Genomic DNA, 19063 nt, shown 5'->3' with positions numbered 1-19063 from the left:
GGTCAGAAGATTACAGTTGCATGGAGTCTGGATATAAAAATTGTCAGTCATTTCTATATCCCTCCAGACCACAGCTGGCCAGTGGCAGATTATCATTAGGGCGGTTCGGGCGGCCGCCCGGGGCCCAAGGCTCCCAGGGGGCCCATGGCTGCTCGAACCGCACAAGACCGCACGGGCCCCCTCATGCCCGGTGGCATCGCTAGCACCGGAGGGGGCCCCAGTGCTAGCGGCAGCCACATTCATTTGTATCTGAGTCCTCAGATACAAATGAATATTATTGGCTGCAGGCCACATTAGGCTTGCATCCTATCAGCCGCTGGGAAGACTCCCTGCGCAGGCCGGCGCGATGAGGTACTGCATCACGCCGGTCTGCGCATGCATCTAGACCGGAGGCTTCACATGCGTCCAGCTTGAATGGCCGCCACGAGAACGCAGCAAGGTAAGTAAAATATATATAAATTTTTTTAGGTGGGGGTAGCGCTGTGCATATATTCAAGGGGTGGAGTGCTCCGTGACACTATATACAAGGAGGAGAGTTCTCTGTGACACTATATACAAGGGGGGTGCTGGGTGGGCCTATATACAAGGGGGGAGTGCTGGGTGGCCCTATATACAAGGGGGAGGGTAGCGCTGTGCGGGCCTATATACAAGGGGATGTGTGTGGTGCTAGCTATAGGGGGATGTGTAATATCTACAGGGGCTGTGTGTGTGGCGCTATCTGTGGGGGGTGTAATATCTACAGGGGCTGTGTGGCGCACTATTTACTAGGGGGCTGTGTGTGGCACTATGTACAGGGGGCTGTGTGTGTGTGGTGTTTTACAGTGTGTGGTATTATTATATTCAGGCGCGCAGTCTTTGGTGCTATTATATTTAGGGGCACAGTAAGTGGCACCATGATAATTTTATTTTCGTTTATAGGTGTGGAAATGTTGAAAAAGTGAGAAACCGCAGACACCTGAGTGGCAGATTCTGCAGAAATGGGTCATGGCCGGGAGAAGTCGTCATGAGCTCTGGACCGGATGGATAAGAAAAGGGTAAAAAAACTACTAGAATCTGAGATGTCGTCACCCGTGAGTCACTAGATATATAGAGAATCTGTCACCACTCCTGACATGTTTATTATAGGAAAGCCTTGTATTTCACAAAAGCTCTTTCTGCAGTCCAGGACTGATAGATAATTCCCCTTGTCAGGAGGATGTGTCCCAGCACAGTGTGATACTGTCAGTATGTAGAGACACTGCGCTGTGACAAGGGGAATCCGTAACACCCATTTGTTAATGCTTGCCCAAAAAGGTAGTTACTGTGCGGCATGGCGGCGGTGCGGAAGGGGGGCCCAAGTTTGGGTAACAGCCCAGGGACCATGGTCTACTTAATCCGCCACTGCAGCTGGCACTGATGGCTCTGGTGGCACTCTAGAATCACTGTAAACAAACGTCAATATTAAATGTTTTCCCATTACATTTACTATTTTACCAAGTCTTGCTGCAGGTGTCCATTTAGAAATGTCCTGGTACTTCAATGACCTGTTCATACCAACGTTCACTGAAATATCTGTGTGTCTACCAATGACCCCAATGTAATGTTTATAAGAATATATAGAACTATAATCCAGAAGTAGTTAAAAGGATTGTCTCACTTAGACAACCCCTGTCCGCATGTCCTATTGGGGCATAGCACATATTAGAGTGGATCGCCCTGCTTGGGATCCCCCTTTATTAGACAACAGAAAGCAAGTAAGAGCTGCTCCCTCTCTGGCAGACTTGTCAATGTCATAAATTATATGATTGCCAATCATTCAAATTGGTGCTATATAATATTACATTGCAGGATGATACTTCTTTTGGCAATATAAGCGGATTGCTGGGGTTTCCAAGTGCGGGATCTGTGGTGATCAGATAATTATTTATTTTTTTCCTTTAGAGAAGGGGTTTTCTTTGCGAAACAACCCGATTAACTCCTCCAAATGAAATGTGTTCACAAAACTGAGCCTAAGCCATCCCAAGGATATTACAACATGTAGTCCTGAGGCATGGATTTGTAAGCTACAGTATGGAGCAATAAGAGTGCTGAAACACTATTTCTTATAGGAAGTCGGTGCATATTTTGATTAAATTTGTAGGGGGGGGGGGGTATTTCCCGCAATCTTATATCCTATTTACTCAAAGAACATCAGTATTAGTTATTTCTGGATGTGTTTGTGTATGTCTGTACATTGGACATTGCATTTCATGTTTGGCTGTGTAATTTTCTCTGTTGTCTGCTAGATGGCGCTGTTCTCTGCATTTGCATAAAATAATCGAATGTGTCCTTATGATGATAGGACAAGAAGGTGCTTTTCACTCATGGAGCATTTTCCTAAAATGTCACAGGAGTTCATGCTTAACAGGTGACTCTTTCTACTTACCGCTTTGACATTAAATGCGAGGAGAACGTACTTCATATCTGGAGACACTTCATATTTGCTGACCTTGAAAGTATCCTAGAAACAAATAAAAAAAAGTCTAGTTACACCATTTACTGCATTAAACATACAGTGCAGGTTCTCCAATGAATCATTCACAACCTTCTGTAAATACAATGGTATCTAGCAGCCGCTCACTATCATGTGGACACTGTCCCTCTCCATACACCAGGTTCTAAGAATCCAATACACAGCCTGTTGTACCAGTCATCTTTGTAAAGTTAGGGTATGTTCACACGGCCTATTTACGGACGTAATTCGGGCGTTTTTGCCCCGAATTACGTCCGAAAATAGCGCCTCAATAGCGCTGACAAACATCTGCCCATTGAAAGCAATGGGCAGACATTTGTCTGTTCACACGAGGCGTAATTTACGCGCCGCTGTCAAATGACGGCGCGTAAATAGACGCCCGCGTCAAAGAAGTGACCTGTCACTTCTTTGGGCGTAATTGGAGCCGTTATTCATTGACTCCAATGAATAGCAGCGCTAATTACGCCCGTAATGGACGCGGCGTTCAAGCGCCTGCACATGCCGGTACGGCTGAAATTACGGGGATGTTTTCAGGCTGAAACATCCCCGTAATTTCAGCCGTAACGGATGCCCTCGTGTGAACATACCCTTATTGTATGTTCACACGGCCTATTTACGGACGTAATTCGGGCGTTTTTGCCCCGAATTACGTCTGAAAATAGCGCCTCAATAGCGCTGACAAACATCTGCCCATTGAAAGCAATGGGCAGACGTTTGTCTGTTCACACGAGGCGTATATTTACGCGCCGCTGTCAAATGACGGCGCGTAAATAGACGCCCGCGTAGAAGAAGTGACCTGTCACTTCTTTGGCCGTTATTGGAGCCGCTATTCATTGACTCCAATGAATAGCAGCGCTAATTACGGCCGTAATTGACGCGGCGTTCAAGCGCCTGCACATGCCGGTACGGCTGAATTTACGGGGATGTTTTCAGGCTGAAACATCCCCGTAATTTCAGCCGTTACGGACCCCCGCCGTGTGAACATACCCTAAGGGTATGTGCACACGTAGTGACCAAAAACGTCTGAAAATACAGAGCTGTTTTCAAGGGAAAACAGCCTCTGATTTTCAGACGTTTTTTGAGCAACTCGCATTTTTCGATGCGTTTTTCGCGCCGTTTTCGCAGCGTTTTTTACGTCCGTTTTTGGAGCTGTTTTCATTGGAGTCTATGAGAAAACAGCTCCAAAAACGTCCAAAGAAGTGTCCTGCACTTCTTTTGACGAGGCTGTAATTTTACGTGTCGTCTTTTGACAGCTGTCAAACGACGACGCGTAAATTACAGGTCGTCGGCACAGTACGTCGGCAAACCCATTCAAATGAATGGGCAGATGTTTGCCGACGTATTGGAGCCGTATTTTCAGGCGTAAATCGAGGCATAATACGCCTCGTTTACGCCTGAAAATAGGTCGTGTGAACCCAGCCTAACTGGGACACAGTGTACATGAAGAAAAACTGCTATGAAGAATAATTGAAAACTGATCCCTTATACACATTGGAGGTCAGGTATAAAAAAAATATATGCTAATAAAATCTAGAATGATCAATCAGATTCCAGCTGTCACTTTGCAAATGTATAAAACCAAGTGTCTTAACCCCTTCCCGACATTTGCCGTACATGTACGTCATGGAAAGCATTGACTTCCCGCATCTTGCCGTACATGTACGCCGAATGTTTGGGACATCACCGGATCTCAGCTGTATCTTACAGCTGACATCCGGCTGTAACGGCGGGGACCAAAATTAGCTTAGATCCCCACCATTAACCCCTTAAGTGCAGCGCTCAAACGCGATCGCTGCACTTAAGGTGTTTGCAGCTCATCGGAACCCCAGTAATTAAATTGCCGGGGTTCCGGTGGCTGCAATGGCAACCGGAGGCCTAATACTGGCCTCCCGGTCTGCCTAGCACCGAAGCCGGTCAAGATCCGCCCGGCGGCGGAGCCTGATCGGCTTCCGTAGCTGCCGGCAAGATGGCGCCGGGTCAAGAGCTGATCCGGGGTCATCAGCGGTGGAAGTCAGCTGTACTGTACAGCTGACATCCACCTGTAACGGCAGGAACCGGAGCTAGCTCCGATCCCTGCCATTAACCCCTTCGATGCAGCAATCGACAGCGATTGCTGCATCGTAGCGGTTACTAGCAGATCGCCAGCCCTGACAGGCAATCAGGACTGGCGACTGCTGTTATGGCAACAGGAGACACAATGGTCTCCTGCTCTGCCATTACGGAAGCCGATTTAGGCCCCGCCGGGAGGCGAAGCCTAATCGGCTTGCTGTCAGTGAACGACTGACAGATCTAATACATTGCACTACATAGGTAGTGCAATGTATTAGAAAAAAAAAATCTGACCGTTGGTCCTTCAAGTCCCCTAGTGGGACTTGAGAAAAAGTGTAAAAAAAGTATAAAAAAGTGTAAAAAAAAGTGCAAATAATAAAAGTTTGAAAACAATAAAAGTTTCAAGTAATCAAATAAAACACAATCCCCCTTTTACACTTATCAAGTCCTTTATTATTGAAAAATAATAATAAACCATATGTATTTGGTATCGCCGCGACCGTAACGACCTGAGGTATCAAAATATTATATTATTTATTGCACGCGGTGAACAGCGTAAAAAAAACCGTAAAAAACGTTACCAGAGTTTCTGTTTTTTAGTCACTTTGCCCTTCAAATGTTAGAATAAAAAGTGATCAAAAAGTCGCACGCATCCAAAAATGGTACCTATAAAAACTATAGCTCGTTCCGCAAAAAACAAGCCCTCATACACCTCCGTCGACAAAAAAATTAAAAAGTTATGGTTCTCACAACTTGGCGACAGAAAAAATACATTCTTTTTACAAAAGTAATTTTATTGTGCAAAAAGTTGTAAAACATAAAAAAGTGCTATAAATTAGGTATCGCCGGAATCGTACTGACCCGCAGAATAAAGTTAACATGTAGTTTATAATGCGTGGTGAACGCTGTATAAAAAAAACCGAAAAAAGCTGTGCCAGAATTGCGTTTTTTTGTTTACCTGGCATCCCAAAAAATAGGATAAAAGGTGATCAAAAAGTCGCATGTACCCCAAAATGGTACCAATAATAACTACAGCTCGTCCCGCAACAAACCAGCCCTCATACCACTACGTCTATGAAAAATAAAATTAGTTATGGCTCCAATAAGTCAGGAAATAAAAAAATATGCAGTTGTGCCCGAGGGGAACATTTCTTCTGTTTGAAGAGGCGATTTATCAAGGACCTAAAATTAGGGAACCAGGAAAGGGAGGGCCCAAACATATCCGCTGGAAGCGACGGTGCCCGTATTATACCAGGACAACACTTCCTAGCAAAATACCCCAAACTACAAAGGCGCGGAGTGTGGATCAAAAGGGGGATAATAAAGGACGCCACATATCAGTGGGACACCGGCCTGTGCAGAAAGGATTGCTTCACAGCGTAACACACATCTATGGATTATTTTATTTTATTTTTTTACCCCATTATTATACCACCTGACTATGCCCCTTATATACTCCGCCCGGCTTACATATGCCCTACATTATAAACGGAAACACCAGTAAGACTCCAAACAAAACTACTACCAAGCAAAATCCACGCTCCAAAAGCCAAATGGCATTTCCTCCCATCTGAACCCTACAGCGTGCCCAAACAGCAGTTTCCTTCCACATATATGGCACCGTCATACCCGGGAGAACCCTTTTAGCAATTTTTTGGGTGTGTGTCTCCAGTGGCATAAGCTGGGCATGACATATTTGCCACTGAATGGCATATCTAGGGAAAAATATAAATTTTTAATTTGCACCATCCACAGCGCATTCATTTATGGAAAAGACCTGTGGGGTGAAAATGCTCACTACACCCCTTAATAAATGCCTTGAGGGGTGCAGTTTCCATAATGGGGTCACTTCCTAGGGGTTTAATTTTATTATTTCACATCTGAGCCTCTGCAGTTGTGAACCAATACTTTGTAAATCGCCAAATTAGGCCTCAATTTTACATGGTACGCTTTCACTCCTGAGCCTGGTCGACTGTCCAGGCAAGAGATTAGGGCCACATGTAGGGTGTTTCTAAAACCAGGAAACCCAGCAAATGACGGCGCGTAAATAGACGCCCGCGTAGAAGAAGTGACCTGTCACTTCTTTGGCCGTTATTGGAGCCGCTATTCATTGACTCCAATGAATAGCAGCGCTAATTACGGCCGTAATTGACGCGGCGTTCAAGCGCCTGCACATGCCGGTACGGCTGAATTTACGGGGATGTAAATTCAATGGTCTCCTGCTCTGCCATTACGGAAGCCGATTTAGGCCCCGCCGGGAGGCGAAGCCTAATCGGCTTGCTGTCAGTGAACGACTGACAGATCTAATACATTGCACTACATAGGTAGTGCAATGTATTAGAAAAAAAAAATCTGACCGTTGGTCCTTCAAGTCCCCTAGTGGGACTTGAGAAAAAGTGTAAAAAAAGTATAAAAAAGTGTAAAAAAAAGTGCAAATAATAAAAGTTTGAAAACAATAAAAGTTTCAAGTAATCAAATAAAACACAATCCCCCTTTTACACTTATCAAGTCCTTTATTATTGAAAAATAATAATAAACCATATGTATTTGGTATCGCCGCGACCGTAACGACCTGAGGTATCAAAATATTATATTATTTATTGCACGCGGTGAACAGCGTAAAAAAAACCGTAAAAAACGTTACCAGAGTTTCTGTTTTTTAGTCACTTTGCCCTTCAAATGTTAGAATAAAAAGTGATCAAAAAGTCGCACGCATCCAAAAATGGTACCTATAAAAACTATAGCTCGTTCCGCAAAAAACAAGCCCTCATACACCTCCGTCGACAAAAAAATTAAAAAGTTATGGTTCTCACAACTTGGCGACAGAAAAAATACATTCTTTTTACAAAAGTAATTTTATTGTGCAAAAAGTTGTAAAACATAAAAAAGTGCTATAAATTAGGTATCGCCGGAATCGTACTGACCCGCAGAATAAAGTTAACATGTAGTTTATAATGCGTGGTGAACGCTGTATAAAAAAAACCGAAAAAAGCTGTGCCAGAATTGCGTTTTTTTGTTTACCTGGCATCCCAAAAAATAGGATAAAAGGTGATCAAAAAGTCGCATGTACCCCAAAATGGTACCAATAATAACTACAGCTCGTCCCGCAACAAACCAGCCCTCATACCACTACGTCTATGAAAAATAAAATTAGTTATGGCTCCAATAAGTCAGGAAATAAAAAAATATGCAGTTGTGCCCGAGGGGAACATTTCTTCTGTTTGAAGAGGCGATTTATCAAGGACCTAAAATTAGGGAACCAGGAAAGGGAGGGCCCAAACATATCCGCTGGAAGCGACGGTGCCCGTATTATACCAGGACAACACTTCCTAGCAAAATACCCCAAACTACAAAGGCGCGGAGTGTGGATCAAAAGGGGGATAATAAAGGACGCCACATATCAGTGGGACACCGGCCTGTGCAGAAAGGATTGCTTCACAGCGTAACACACATCTATGGATTATTTTATTTTATTTTTTTACCCCATTATTATACCACCTGACTATGCCCCTTATATACTCCGCCCGGCTTACATATGCCCTACATTATAAACGGAAACACCAGTAAGACTCCAAACAAAACTACTACCAAGCAAAATCCACGCTCCAAAAGCCAAATGGCATTTCCTCCCATCTGAACCCTACAGCGTGCCCAAACAGCAGTTTCCTTCCACATATATGGCACCGTCATACCCGGGAGAACCCTTTTAGCAATTTTTTGGGTGTGTGTCTCCAGTGGCATAAGCTGGGCATGACATATTTGCCACTGAATGGCATATCTAGGGAAAAATATAAATTTTTAATTTGCACCATCCACAGCGCATTCATTTATGGAAAAGACCTGTGGGGTGAAAATGCTCACTACACCCCTTAATAAATGCCTTGAGGGGTGCAGTTTCCATAATGGGGTCACTTCCTAGGGGTTTAATTTTATTATTTCACATCTGAGCCTCTGCAGTTGTGAACCAATACTTTGTAAATCGCCAAATTAGGCCTCAATTTTACATGGTACGCTTTCACTCCTGAGCCTGGTCGACTGTCCAGGCAAGAGATTAGGGCCACATGTAGGGTGTTTCTAAAACCAGGAAACCCAGCATAATAATTAGAGAGCTGTCTTGTTATGGTGGCACAAGCCGGGCACCACATATTGTCCACATATCTGTGGAAAAAATCCCATTTTCACTCTGCAACATCGAGTTCACACTAATTTCTACAAAACACCTGCAGGGTTAACATGCTCACTACACCCCTAGGTAAATGCATTGAGGGGTGTAGTTTCCAAAATTGGGTCACTTCTGGGGGGTTTCCACTGTTTTGGGCCCACAGGCGCCCAGAAACCAATCCAGCAACATCTGCACTCCAAATGGCGGTCCTTCCCTTCTGAGCCCTGCCGTGTGCCCAAACAGCAGTTTATGACCACATATGGGGTATTGCCGTACTCGGTAGAAATTGCTTTACAAATGTTGGGTTCTTTTTTTTTCCTTTATTTGTTGCGAAAATGAAAAAATTTGCGCTAAAGCTACGTCTTATTGAAGAAAAAGGATTGTTTTTATTTTCACTGCCCAATTCTAATAAATTCTATGAAACATCTGTGGGGTCAAAATGCTCACTACGCCCCTAGATGAATTCCTCAAGAGGTGTAGTTTCCTAAATGGTGTCACTTTTTGGGCGTTTTCATTGTTTTTTCCCCTCAGGGGCTTTGCAAATGTGACATGGCCGCCGCAAACCATTCCTGCTCAATGTGATCTCCAAAAGCCAAATAGCGCTCTTTCCCTTCTAAGCCAAGCCGTGTCTCCAAACAGCCGTTTATTACCACATGTGGGGCATTGTTTTACTCGGGAGAAATTGCTTTACAAATTTTGTGGTGCTTTTTCTCCTTCAGTCCTTGTGGAAATGAGTAAAAATAAGCTAAACCTACATTTTCTTTGAAAAAATGTTGATTTTTATTTTCAGGGCCTACTTCCAATAATTTCTGCAAAAAACCTGTGGGGTTAAATCGCTCACTATACCCCTAGATAATTTCCTCAATGGGTGTAGTCTCCAAAATGGGGTCACTTGTGGGGGGTTTCCACTGTTTTGTCTCCTCAGGGACTTCGTAAATGTGACATGGCCTCCGCAAACCATTCCTGCTAAACTTGAGCTCCAAAAGCCAAATAGCACTCTTTCCCTTCTCAGCCCTGCCGTATCTCCAAACAACCGTTTATTACCACATGTGGGGTATTGTTTTACTCGGGAGAGATTGGTTTACAAATTTTACAGTGCTTTTTCTCCTTCAGTCCTTGTGGAAATGAGATAAAATTAGCTAAACCTGCATTTTCTTTGAAAAAATTTAGATTGTCATTTTCAGGGCCTATTTCCAATAATTTATGCAAAAAAACCTGTTGTGTCAAAACGCTCACTATACCCCTAGATAATTTCCTCAATGCGTGTAGTTTCCAAAATGGGGTCACTTGTGGGGGGTTTCCACTGTTTTGTCCCCTCAGGGGCTTTTTAAATGTGACATGGCCTCCGCAAACCATTCCTGCTAAACTTGAGCTCCAAAAGCCAAATAGCGCTCTTTCCCTTCTCAGCCCTGCCGTGTCTCCAAACAACCGTTTATTACCACATGTGGGGTATTGTTTTACTCGGGAGAAATTGCTTTACAAATTTTACGGTGCTTTTTCTCCTTTAGTACTTGTGGAAATGAGAAAAAAAATCGCTAAACCTACATTTTCTTTGAAGAAATGTTGATTTTAATTTTCACGGCCTACTTCCAATAATTTCTGTAAAAAACCTGGGCGGTCAAAATGCTCACTGTACCCCTAGATAATTTCCTTGAGGTGTGTAGTTTCCCAGATGGGGTCACTTTTGGGGCATTTTGACTGTTTTGGCACCGCAAGAGCCCTTCAAACCTGACATGGTGCCTAAAATTTATTCTAACAAAAATAAGGCTCCAAAATCCACTAGGTGTTCCTTTGCTTCTGAGGCCGGTGCTTCAGTCCAGTAGCACGCTACGGCCACATGTGGGATATTTCCAAAAACTGCAGAAACTGGGCAACAAATATTGAGTTGCATTTCTCTGGTAAAACCTTCTGTGTTATAAAAAAAATTGTACTAAAAATTTATTTCTGCAAAAAAATATGAAATTTGTAAATTTCACCTCTACTTTGCTTTAATTCCTGTGACATGTGTAAAGGGTTAAGACATTTTCTAAATGCTGTTTTGAATACTTTGAGGAGTGAAGTTTTTAAAATGGGGTGACTTTTTGGGGGTTTCTAATATATAAGGCCCTCAAAGCCACTTCACAACTGAACTGGCCCCTGTAAAAATGGCCTTTTGAAATTTTCTTGAAAATGTGAGAAATTGCTGCTAAAGTTCTAAGCCTTGTAACGTCATAGAAAAATAAAAGGATGTTCAAAAAACGATGCCAATCTAAAGTAGACATATAGGAAATGTTAATTAGCAACAATTTTGTGTGGTATAACTGCCTGTCTTACAAGCAGATACATTTAAATTGAGAAAAATGCTAATTTTTGCAATTTTTCACTAAATTTGGGTGTTTTTCACAATTAAATACTGAACATATCGAGCAAATTTTGCCAGTAACTTAAAGTCCAATGTGTCACGAGAAAACAATCTCAGAATCGCTTGGATAGGTGAAAGCATTCCGGAGTTATTACCACATAAAGTGACACATGTCAGATTTGAAAAATGAGGCTCGGTCAGGAAGGTCAAAAGTGGCTAAAGAGGGAAGGGGTTAATTGCCGTCATTAGCAAAACCTCTGTGTTTGCTCTACATAAACATTGGTGTGCAGGTAGTCTGGAACTGTATGAGGAAAAAAGAAATAAAGTACAGTATATAATAGATAGATAGAGGAGGCCGTAGGACAAGAGGTGGGCTTTAGGTGGCAAGGTTTTGTCTTACTGAGACGGCATCTGAAAAAGAAGTACAATGTTCCCGCCTGTCCATCCCCTTTTTTTTTTCATTTTGCCGTTTGGTTGTGAGCTACCGCTGGTGGCTGGTGTTTTTTGGAAAGGTGTTTATGTTTTGTATGTCGTTTTGTTTGTCTTGTTTTGTCATGGCAGCTGAGGGGGGAGTCCATGAAGTAGGTCATTAAAAGTGGTGGGGGAATGCATCTCCCCAATAATTGGAAGGTGTGGCTCTCAATTTTCTGGCTGGATACTGGGAAGCTTCTTAGGGTGTTAAAAAAAAGTGTTTTTCTTGATCAGCGGTCATCTGCAGGTGTACTCGTAGCCTCCGAGCCAGGGCGTAAGAAAATTAGTGTTGGCCAGATGTCCGCCAGATTTAGGTAGCTTCAAAGACTTCCCCGGTCATTTATTTTTACAATGTTATGACACTAATAGGGTCATGTTTTTGGAGTTGAATTTCATTCTGGGAATTCCATGTTATTTAATGTTTTCTTAACCCCTTAACGCACCATGACGTAACTGTACGTCATGGTGAGCAGTAAGTTCGCGCACCTTGACGTACAGTTACGGCAGTGCTTTGACAGTTAACCGCCGCGCGGCGCTACACCGCAGCGGCGGTTAACTGTGCAGGGTGTCAGCCCTGCTCTCCCCGTTGCCGATCAGCGGCCTGTCGCCGCTGATATCTGCAGTTAACCCCTTAATTGCGGCGCTCGATTTTGAACGCCACAATTAAGGTCTTTAGCGCCGATCGGCAGCCCCCATGTGAAATAACGGGGGCTGGCGATGGTACCCATGGCAACCGGACGCCAGACAATGGCTTCCGGGTCGCCATGTACAGAAGCCTATGAGGACCACCCCGAGGGTGGTCGTCGTAGGCTTCCTGTCAGTGTGACTGTCACGTCACAATGACAGTTAGAACACATTACACTACGTGTGTAGTGTAATGTATTCCAGCAGCGATCAGAGCTGCAAGTCTAAGTGTCCCCTAGTGGGACAAGTGAAAAAAGTAAAAAAAAGAATAAAAATGTTTTAAAAAAAGTGTAAAAATAAAAGTTATAAGTGATATAAACATGAACTGCTTTTTTTCCTATAATAAGTCTTTCATTATAGGAAAAAAAATGAACACGTAAAAAAAAAGTACACATATTTGGTATCACCGCGTTCGTAACGACCCCAACTATAAAACTATAATATTATTTTTCCCGCACAGTGAACCACGCAGAAAAAAAAAACTAAAAACAATGCCAGAATCACTATTTTTTGGTCACCACCCCTCACAAAATATGTAATAAAAAGTGATCAAAAAGTCGCATCTACGCCAACATAGTACCGATACAAACTACAACCCGTCCCGCAAAAAACAAGCCCTTACACAGCTTTTTTGACTGAAAAATAAAAAAGTTATGGCTCTCAGAATACGGTGACACAGAAAATACATTATTTTCTAAATAAGTTATTTTATTGCTCAAACGCTGCAAAACATAAAAAAACGTATATACAAATGGTATCGCCGTAATCGTACCGACCCGCAGAATAAAGTATAATAGTCATTTATAGCCCAGGGTAAACACCGTCAAAATAAATAAAAATCATTGTCAGAATTGATGGTTTTTGGTCACCTGGCTTGCCGAAAAATTGAATAAAAAGTGATCAACAAAATCGCATGTACCCCAAAATGGTACCAATGAAAAATACAGATTGTCCTGCAACAAATAAGCCCTCACACGGCTCCGGTGGTGAAAAAATAAAAAAAGTTCTGGCTCTCAGAATATGGCGATGCAAAATGTGCAGAGTGTTCCAAAAGTGGATAAGATCGGGCACCATTTATCAGTGCGACACTGGCCACATATCTGTGGGTTATTATTTATTTACAACCATTATTATACCCTCTTATTATGCCCCTGATGTACTTTGCCCAGCCTACATGTGCCCCAACATTATAAACTGAAATACCAGCAAAACGCCAGAGCTACTACCAAGCAAAATATGCGCTCCAAAAGCCAAATGGCGTCCCTCCCTTCTGAGCCCTACAGCGTGCCCAAACAGCCGTTTATGTCCACCGATATGGCATCGTACCAAAAAATGGTACCAATAAAAACGACAGCTCGTCCTGCAAAAAATAAGCCCCCACACCGCTCTATTGACAGAAAAATAAAAAAGTAGTGGCTCTTGGAAAGCGGGGAGGAAAAACGAAAAAGCAAAACATGAATCAGTTCGTAAAGGGTTAATTACTTTCTAATGAAAAAATATTTATGACCACATGTGGGGTATAGCCGTACTCGGGAGAAATTGCTTTACAAATGTTGGGGTGCATTTTCTCCTTTATCCTTTGTGAAATTGAAAAAATGCAACATTTTAGTGGAAATAATGTTGATATTAATTTTCACGGCCTAATTCTAATAAATTCTGCAAAAGACGTGTGGGGCCTAAATGCTCACTATACCCCTAGATAGATTCCTTAAGTGGTGTAGTTTCCCAAATGGGGTTACTTTTGGGGGGCTTCCACTGTTTCTGTCTCTCAGGGGCTTTGCAAATTCGACATGACACCCAAAAACATTCCAGCTAAATTTGAGCTCCAAAAGCCAAATAGCGCTCCTTCCCTTCTAAGCCCCGGTGTGGGTCCAAACAGTAGTTTATTACCACATATGGGGTATTTACGTAATCAGGAGAAATTGTTTTACAAATGTTGGGGCGCTTTTTCTCCTTTATTCCTTGTAAAAATTAAAAATGGCTACCTTTTTTCAGAAAAAAAGTAGATTTTCATCTTCACATACTAATTCAAACAAATTTAGCAAAAAAACTGTGGGTTCAAAATGCTAACTATACCCATAGATAAATTCCTTGAGGGGTATAGTTTCCAAAATGGGCTCACTATTGGGGGGTTTCCACGGTTTTCTTCCCTCCAGTGCATTGCAAACGCGACACGGCACTGAAAACTATTCCAGCAAAATCAGAAATCCAAAATCCAAATGGTGCTCCTTCTCTTCTGAGGCCTGCTGTGGGTCCAAACAGCAATTTATTACCACATATGGGGTATTGCTATAATCGGAAGACATTGCTTTACATATGTTGGGGTGTTTTTTCTACTTTATTCCTTGTAAAAATTTAACATTTCCTAATTTTTTCACAAAAAAAGTAGATTTTCACCTTCACATACTAATTCAAATAAATGTAGCAAAAAAACTGTGGGTTCAAAATGCTAACTATACCCATAGATAAATTCCTTGAGGGGTATAGTTTCCAAAATGGGGTCACTTTTGGGGTGTTTCCACTGTTTTGGCAGCACAAGGCCTCCTCACACCTGACATGGTACCTAAAATATATTCTAATAAAATAGAGGCCCAAAATCCACTAGGTGCTCCTTTGCTTCTGAGGCCTGTGTTTCAGTCCATGACCGCGCTAGGGCCACATGTGGGGTATTTCTAAAAACTGCAGAATCTGGGCAATAAATATTGAGTTGCATTTCTTGGGTAAAACCTTCTGTGGTACAGAAAAAATGTATTACAAATGAATTTTTGAAGAAAAAAAATGAAATTTGTAAATTTCACCTCTACTTTGCTTTAATTCCTGTGAAACGCCTAAAGGGTTAAAATACTTTCTGAATGCTGTTTTGAATACTTTGAGGGGTGCAGTTTTTAAAATGGGGTGATTTATGGGGACTTTCTAATATATAAGGCCCTCAAAGCCATTTCAGAACTGAACTGGTCCCTGAAAAAATAGCCTTTTGAAATTTTCTTGAAAATATGAGAAATTGCTGCTAAAGTTCTAAGCATTGTAACGTCCTAGAAAAATAAAAGAATGTTCAAAAAGCGATGCAAACATAAAGTAGACATATGGGAAATATAAACTAGTATGTATTTTGTGTGGTATTACTATCTGTTTTACAAGTAAATACATTAAAATTTAGAAAAATGCTAATTTTTGCTAATTTTCTCTAAATTTTGGCGTTTCTTACAAATAAATATTGAATTGAATGACAAAATTTTTTCAGTATCATAAAGTACAACATGTCACGAGAAAACAATCCCAGAATCGCTTGGATAGGTAAAAGCATTCTGGAGTTATTACCACATAAAGTGACACATGTCAGATTTGCAAAAATGGGGCTGGTCCTGAAGGCCAAAACAGGCTTAGACACTAAGGGGTTAAAAAGTATTATAACAATTGTTATTTGAAAATTTAATTTAATAAATGGCTGCTGTGGCCATTAAATTCAACCCTGTTTTCTTGTTTGAGTTTTTTATCTGGTAGCAGGAGTCTGACAGATAGAGAGAGATATAATAGATAGATAGATAGATAGATAGATAGATAGATAGATAGATAGATAGATAGATAGATAGATAGATAGATAGATAGATAGATAGAGGTTATTAGCGCACATTTTGATCAAAGTTGTGTGAGCCTACCTGTCACAACAAGGCGACCTCACTTATAATGTGGGTCTTTACACTGAACATACACCGTATTCTGGGTCTGAGCTCTCAGAATATACTTGGGGAAGTCAGGAACCAGCTTTAAACTAGTTGAAATCACCCTAGGGCAGAATGGGAGGAGAGCAAGATCAAAAACCAGTTTAAAGAAGGTTCCTGCCTTCCCCAAGTATATTCTGAGAGCTCAGACCCAGAATACGGTGTATGTTCAGTGTAAGGGCTCACACAATTTGATCAAAATGTGCGCTAAGAACCTCACTATTGTAAGTAGTTTCAGCAGCAATGCTGGAAAGGCTGGTAAAAGGTCCTGTGAGAGGACTGAAATGTAGCTTATCCTTTGAAACATGGGACAATAAACCACATTTTTGTTTGACATCAACCTATTGGAGTGCTACGATCATTTCTTCACATGTTTATAGGACCGTTTGGATCAAGGTCAGGTTCGCATAGCACCAACCTATACAGTCATGAAGTGCTGCTTTTCTCTTCCACTAGATAGATAGATAGATAGATAGATAGATAGATAGATAGATAGATAGATAGATAGATAGATAGATAGATAGATAGATAGATAGATAGATAGATAGATAGATAGATAGATAGATAGATAGATAGATAGATAGACAATCTAATGTGTATGGGGACACTGACTGTCCCATGATAAATCATGCAAGGGTCAGTAAATTGAATTTTAATCTGTCCAATCCAATCTTTGTTTCAATTCACAGATAATTGGCAACAGTGGTGTCTGGTAGCTGCTTATCCCATCTCCTCTATTGACATAACAAACATACTGGATCAAGCCGTATGTACATGTTTATAGAGCTGTCAACCAGACAATGTTTGACCTGAAGCTGTTTTATGTGTGTGGGCAGCCTAAAGGGATTTTCCTGCTTGGATATGCTATACCTGTCTTATTGGTAGGGTTCCAACCACTGGTAAACCAAGAATCGGGGTGCCGGTAAACAGAAGGCCATGTATATGCGGTCACTCTACACACGACGCTCTTGGATTAAACTCTAAAATATACATCACCGACTATATTATGTGAAAAATAGAGATTGAAAAGCAGGAGCATAAATATTCCAGCAGAATAACACTCGAGCTGAACATTTTGATTATTTAAGGATGAATTAAAATATCAAAACTTCATCACAGCAAAGGTGCATTCCCCAAATTGTTCAGAGACAGTAATGAGTCCAGTGCTAACTAAAGAAACTAAAGATCAGATTTAATGCAATGATTTATCCATCTTGACCACATGGCTTTGATGAAGAAGTCTTTATCCTCAGAATTCATAAACCAGACATTAATACATTATGCATGTGATAATTTATTGAAGCACTTTTATATCTTCAGATGATTTTATTTTATTGGCAGGCGGATGCCCTCCTGCAACTTTTATTAGTGTTTCGTCTTTTTTTCCCCCCCTCATAGAATCCTTGTTTGCTTTGCAGTCATGTCTTTTTTATTACTAAGAATAGTTTTTATTTTTTTACAACTACTCTGTAGGTAGAAATGCATCTACTGCACAAGCTATTCCATATCCTAAGGCGACAAAAATAAACCGCTTGCCTTAGCAAAATAAACACATAGATAAAAGGCACACAGGGATGTCAGATAAAATAATGCAGGGTGTTTGGGATGTGATATTGTTACAGGAAGGAAGTAAAAGTAAAAAAATGTCAAATCGGTTATTCAAAAGGAACAATTAATTTAAATTTAAAAGGGTTTTTCCAGGACTTATTGTAAACATCAGGCCATCAATGTTTGACACGTGGGGGTCCGACTCCCATTCACTTGAATGGGGCTGAGCTAAGCGTCTGTTCCAGTGTAAACAAGGAAGGGATCACAGCGCTTCATCAGGGGTGTAGCTGGGGGAGACGACAGGCGGGATGGTAGGGGGTGCCGGGCAACGGCAGGTACAATTGGCTACTCCTCCTGGAGTAGAATCCCCCCTGATGTCACTATCCATATATGGACAGTGACGTCAGGGGCTCCTCCTCCAGGAGAGAATTCATACCTCCCATCCGTCCTGGGTGGCCTGTCCAGCAGTCAACTGTATCTGCGTTCTCATGAATATCCCTGCCTGCAGAATTAGTTTAGAGTGGAGGAGCAGAGGGAGCTCCTCCACTCACCAAGAACTCCCCGGGCACAGCGCTACTTAGAGCGCTGTGCCCAGGGAAGCCCTTGACGTCACTGTCCATATATGAAGCGGAATCCCCGTTGCTGCCGCTATAGCAGGGGATTCCGCTCCTTGGCAGTAATGTCAGGGGCTACTCCTGAAGCGGAATCCCCTGCCATAGCGTCAGCAACTGGGATTTTGCTTCAGAGGAGCCACTGACGTCACTGTCCATATGATGTACATCATAGACACATTTATGGGACAAGCCAGCGGCCGTACATGAGCTGTCTCAGTGTTTCTGACTTTCTGAGAATATTTAGTGAGAGGTAATACCTGCCATTTGAATACCTAGGGCATTATATTTTTCTTCCTTTCCTTCCTACCAGGGCTTCCAAGGGCCAGTTACGGAGCACAGCCCAAATAGTTGCTCACCCGTTAGGTCAATATGTAGATATCTAAATTAAAGGGGATTTGTCATGGTGGCACTTTAATTAAATAGGACCAACTATTTGCAATTCTCCAAATGTGTGTGTGTGTGTGTGTGTGTGCGAGCTAATGCGCGTGCGTTTGTATGTGTTTATATGTACGGATATGTCCACCCTTATTTTTGCTTAAATTTGGTTCAGGACTCTAATTTCTCATGAAACAATTGCAATATAATATCGCGAGATGCTAGTAAAATCCCTGACAGATTGCAACTCACATCACAACCACTGGGAGGCCAACATATAGCATAGACATTTCATGACGGGAGTATCACAAAATCATGTTATTTTTTATGGTCATCTCGTGTCACACATCTCAGAATATTTTGATTTAATTTTACTTTAAACCTTGTCATCTTGGTCATTTAGGCCTCACTGTTTCACACTACAGACGCATCCATTGTCAGAAAAAATAAATTTTGTTTTGGATTTTTCTTTTGCAGCCACAATGTATATTGGCAATTACAATAATAATTTGACATATTCATGTTCATCTATGTAGAATAGTCAATCCTTTAGAAATTTTTGCTACTAACAACATTTACCACCTATCCACAGGATACTGGGAACCAAGT

At 41.8% G+C, this 19063-nt stretch overlaps 1 protein-coding gene across 4 annotated transcripts in view; it reads right to left on the bottom strand.

The window, feature by feature from the left end:
- The window catches only part of DPP6 (dipeptidyl peptidase like 6), a 1261161-nt gene that overhangs the window by 156148 nt on the left and 1085950 nt on the right, over positions 1 to 19063 (bottom strand). For all 4 annotated transcript variants that reach the window (XM_075827374.1, XM_075827376.1, XM_075827372.1 and 1 more), the window contains exon 5: positions 2405 to 2479. In XM_075827374.1, the coding sequence (XP_075683489.1) occupies positions 2405 to 2479 (75 nt within the window). The remainder of the gene's footprint in view (positions 1 to 2404; positions 2480 to 19063) is intronic.

This window comes from Rhinoderma darwinii, chromosome 5 (genome assembly GCF_050947455.1).
Source record: "Rhinoderma darwinii isolate aRhiDar2 chromosome 5, aRhiDar2.hap1, whole genome shotgun sequence".
In the NCBI taxonomy this organism is placed as follows: Eukaryota; Metazoa; Chordata; class Amphibia; order Anura; family Rhinodermatidae; genus Rhinoderma; species Rhinoderma darwinii.
Note: the sequence above shows the minus strand (reverse complement) of the source record. Positions and strands in the feature narration are given on the sequence as shown.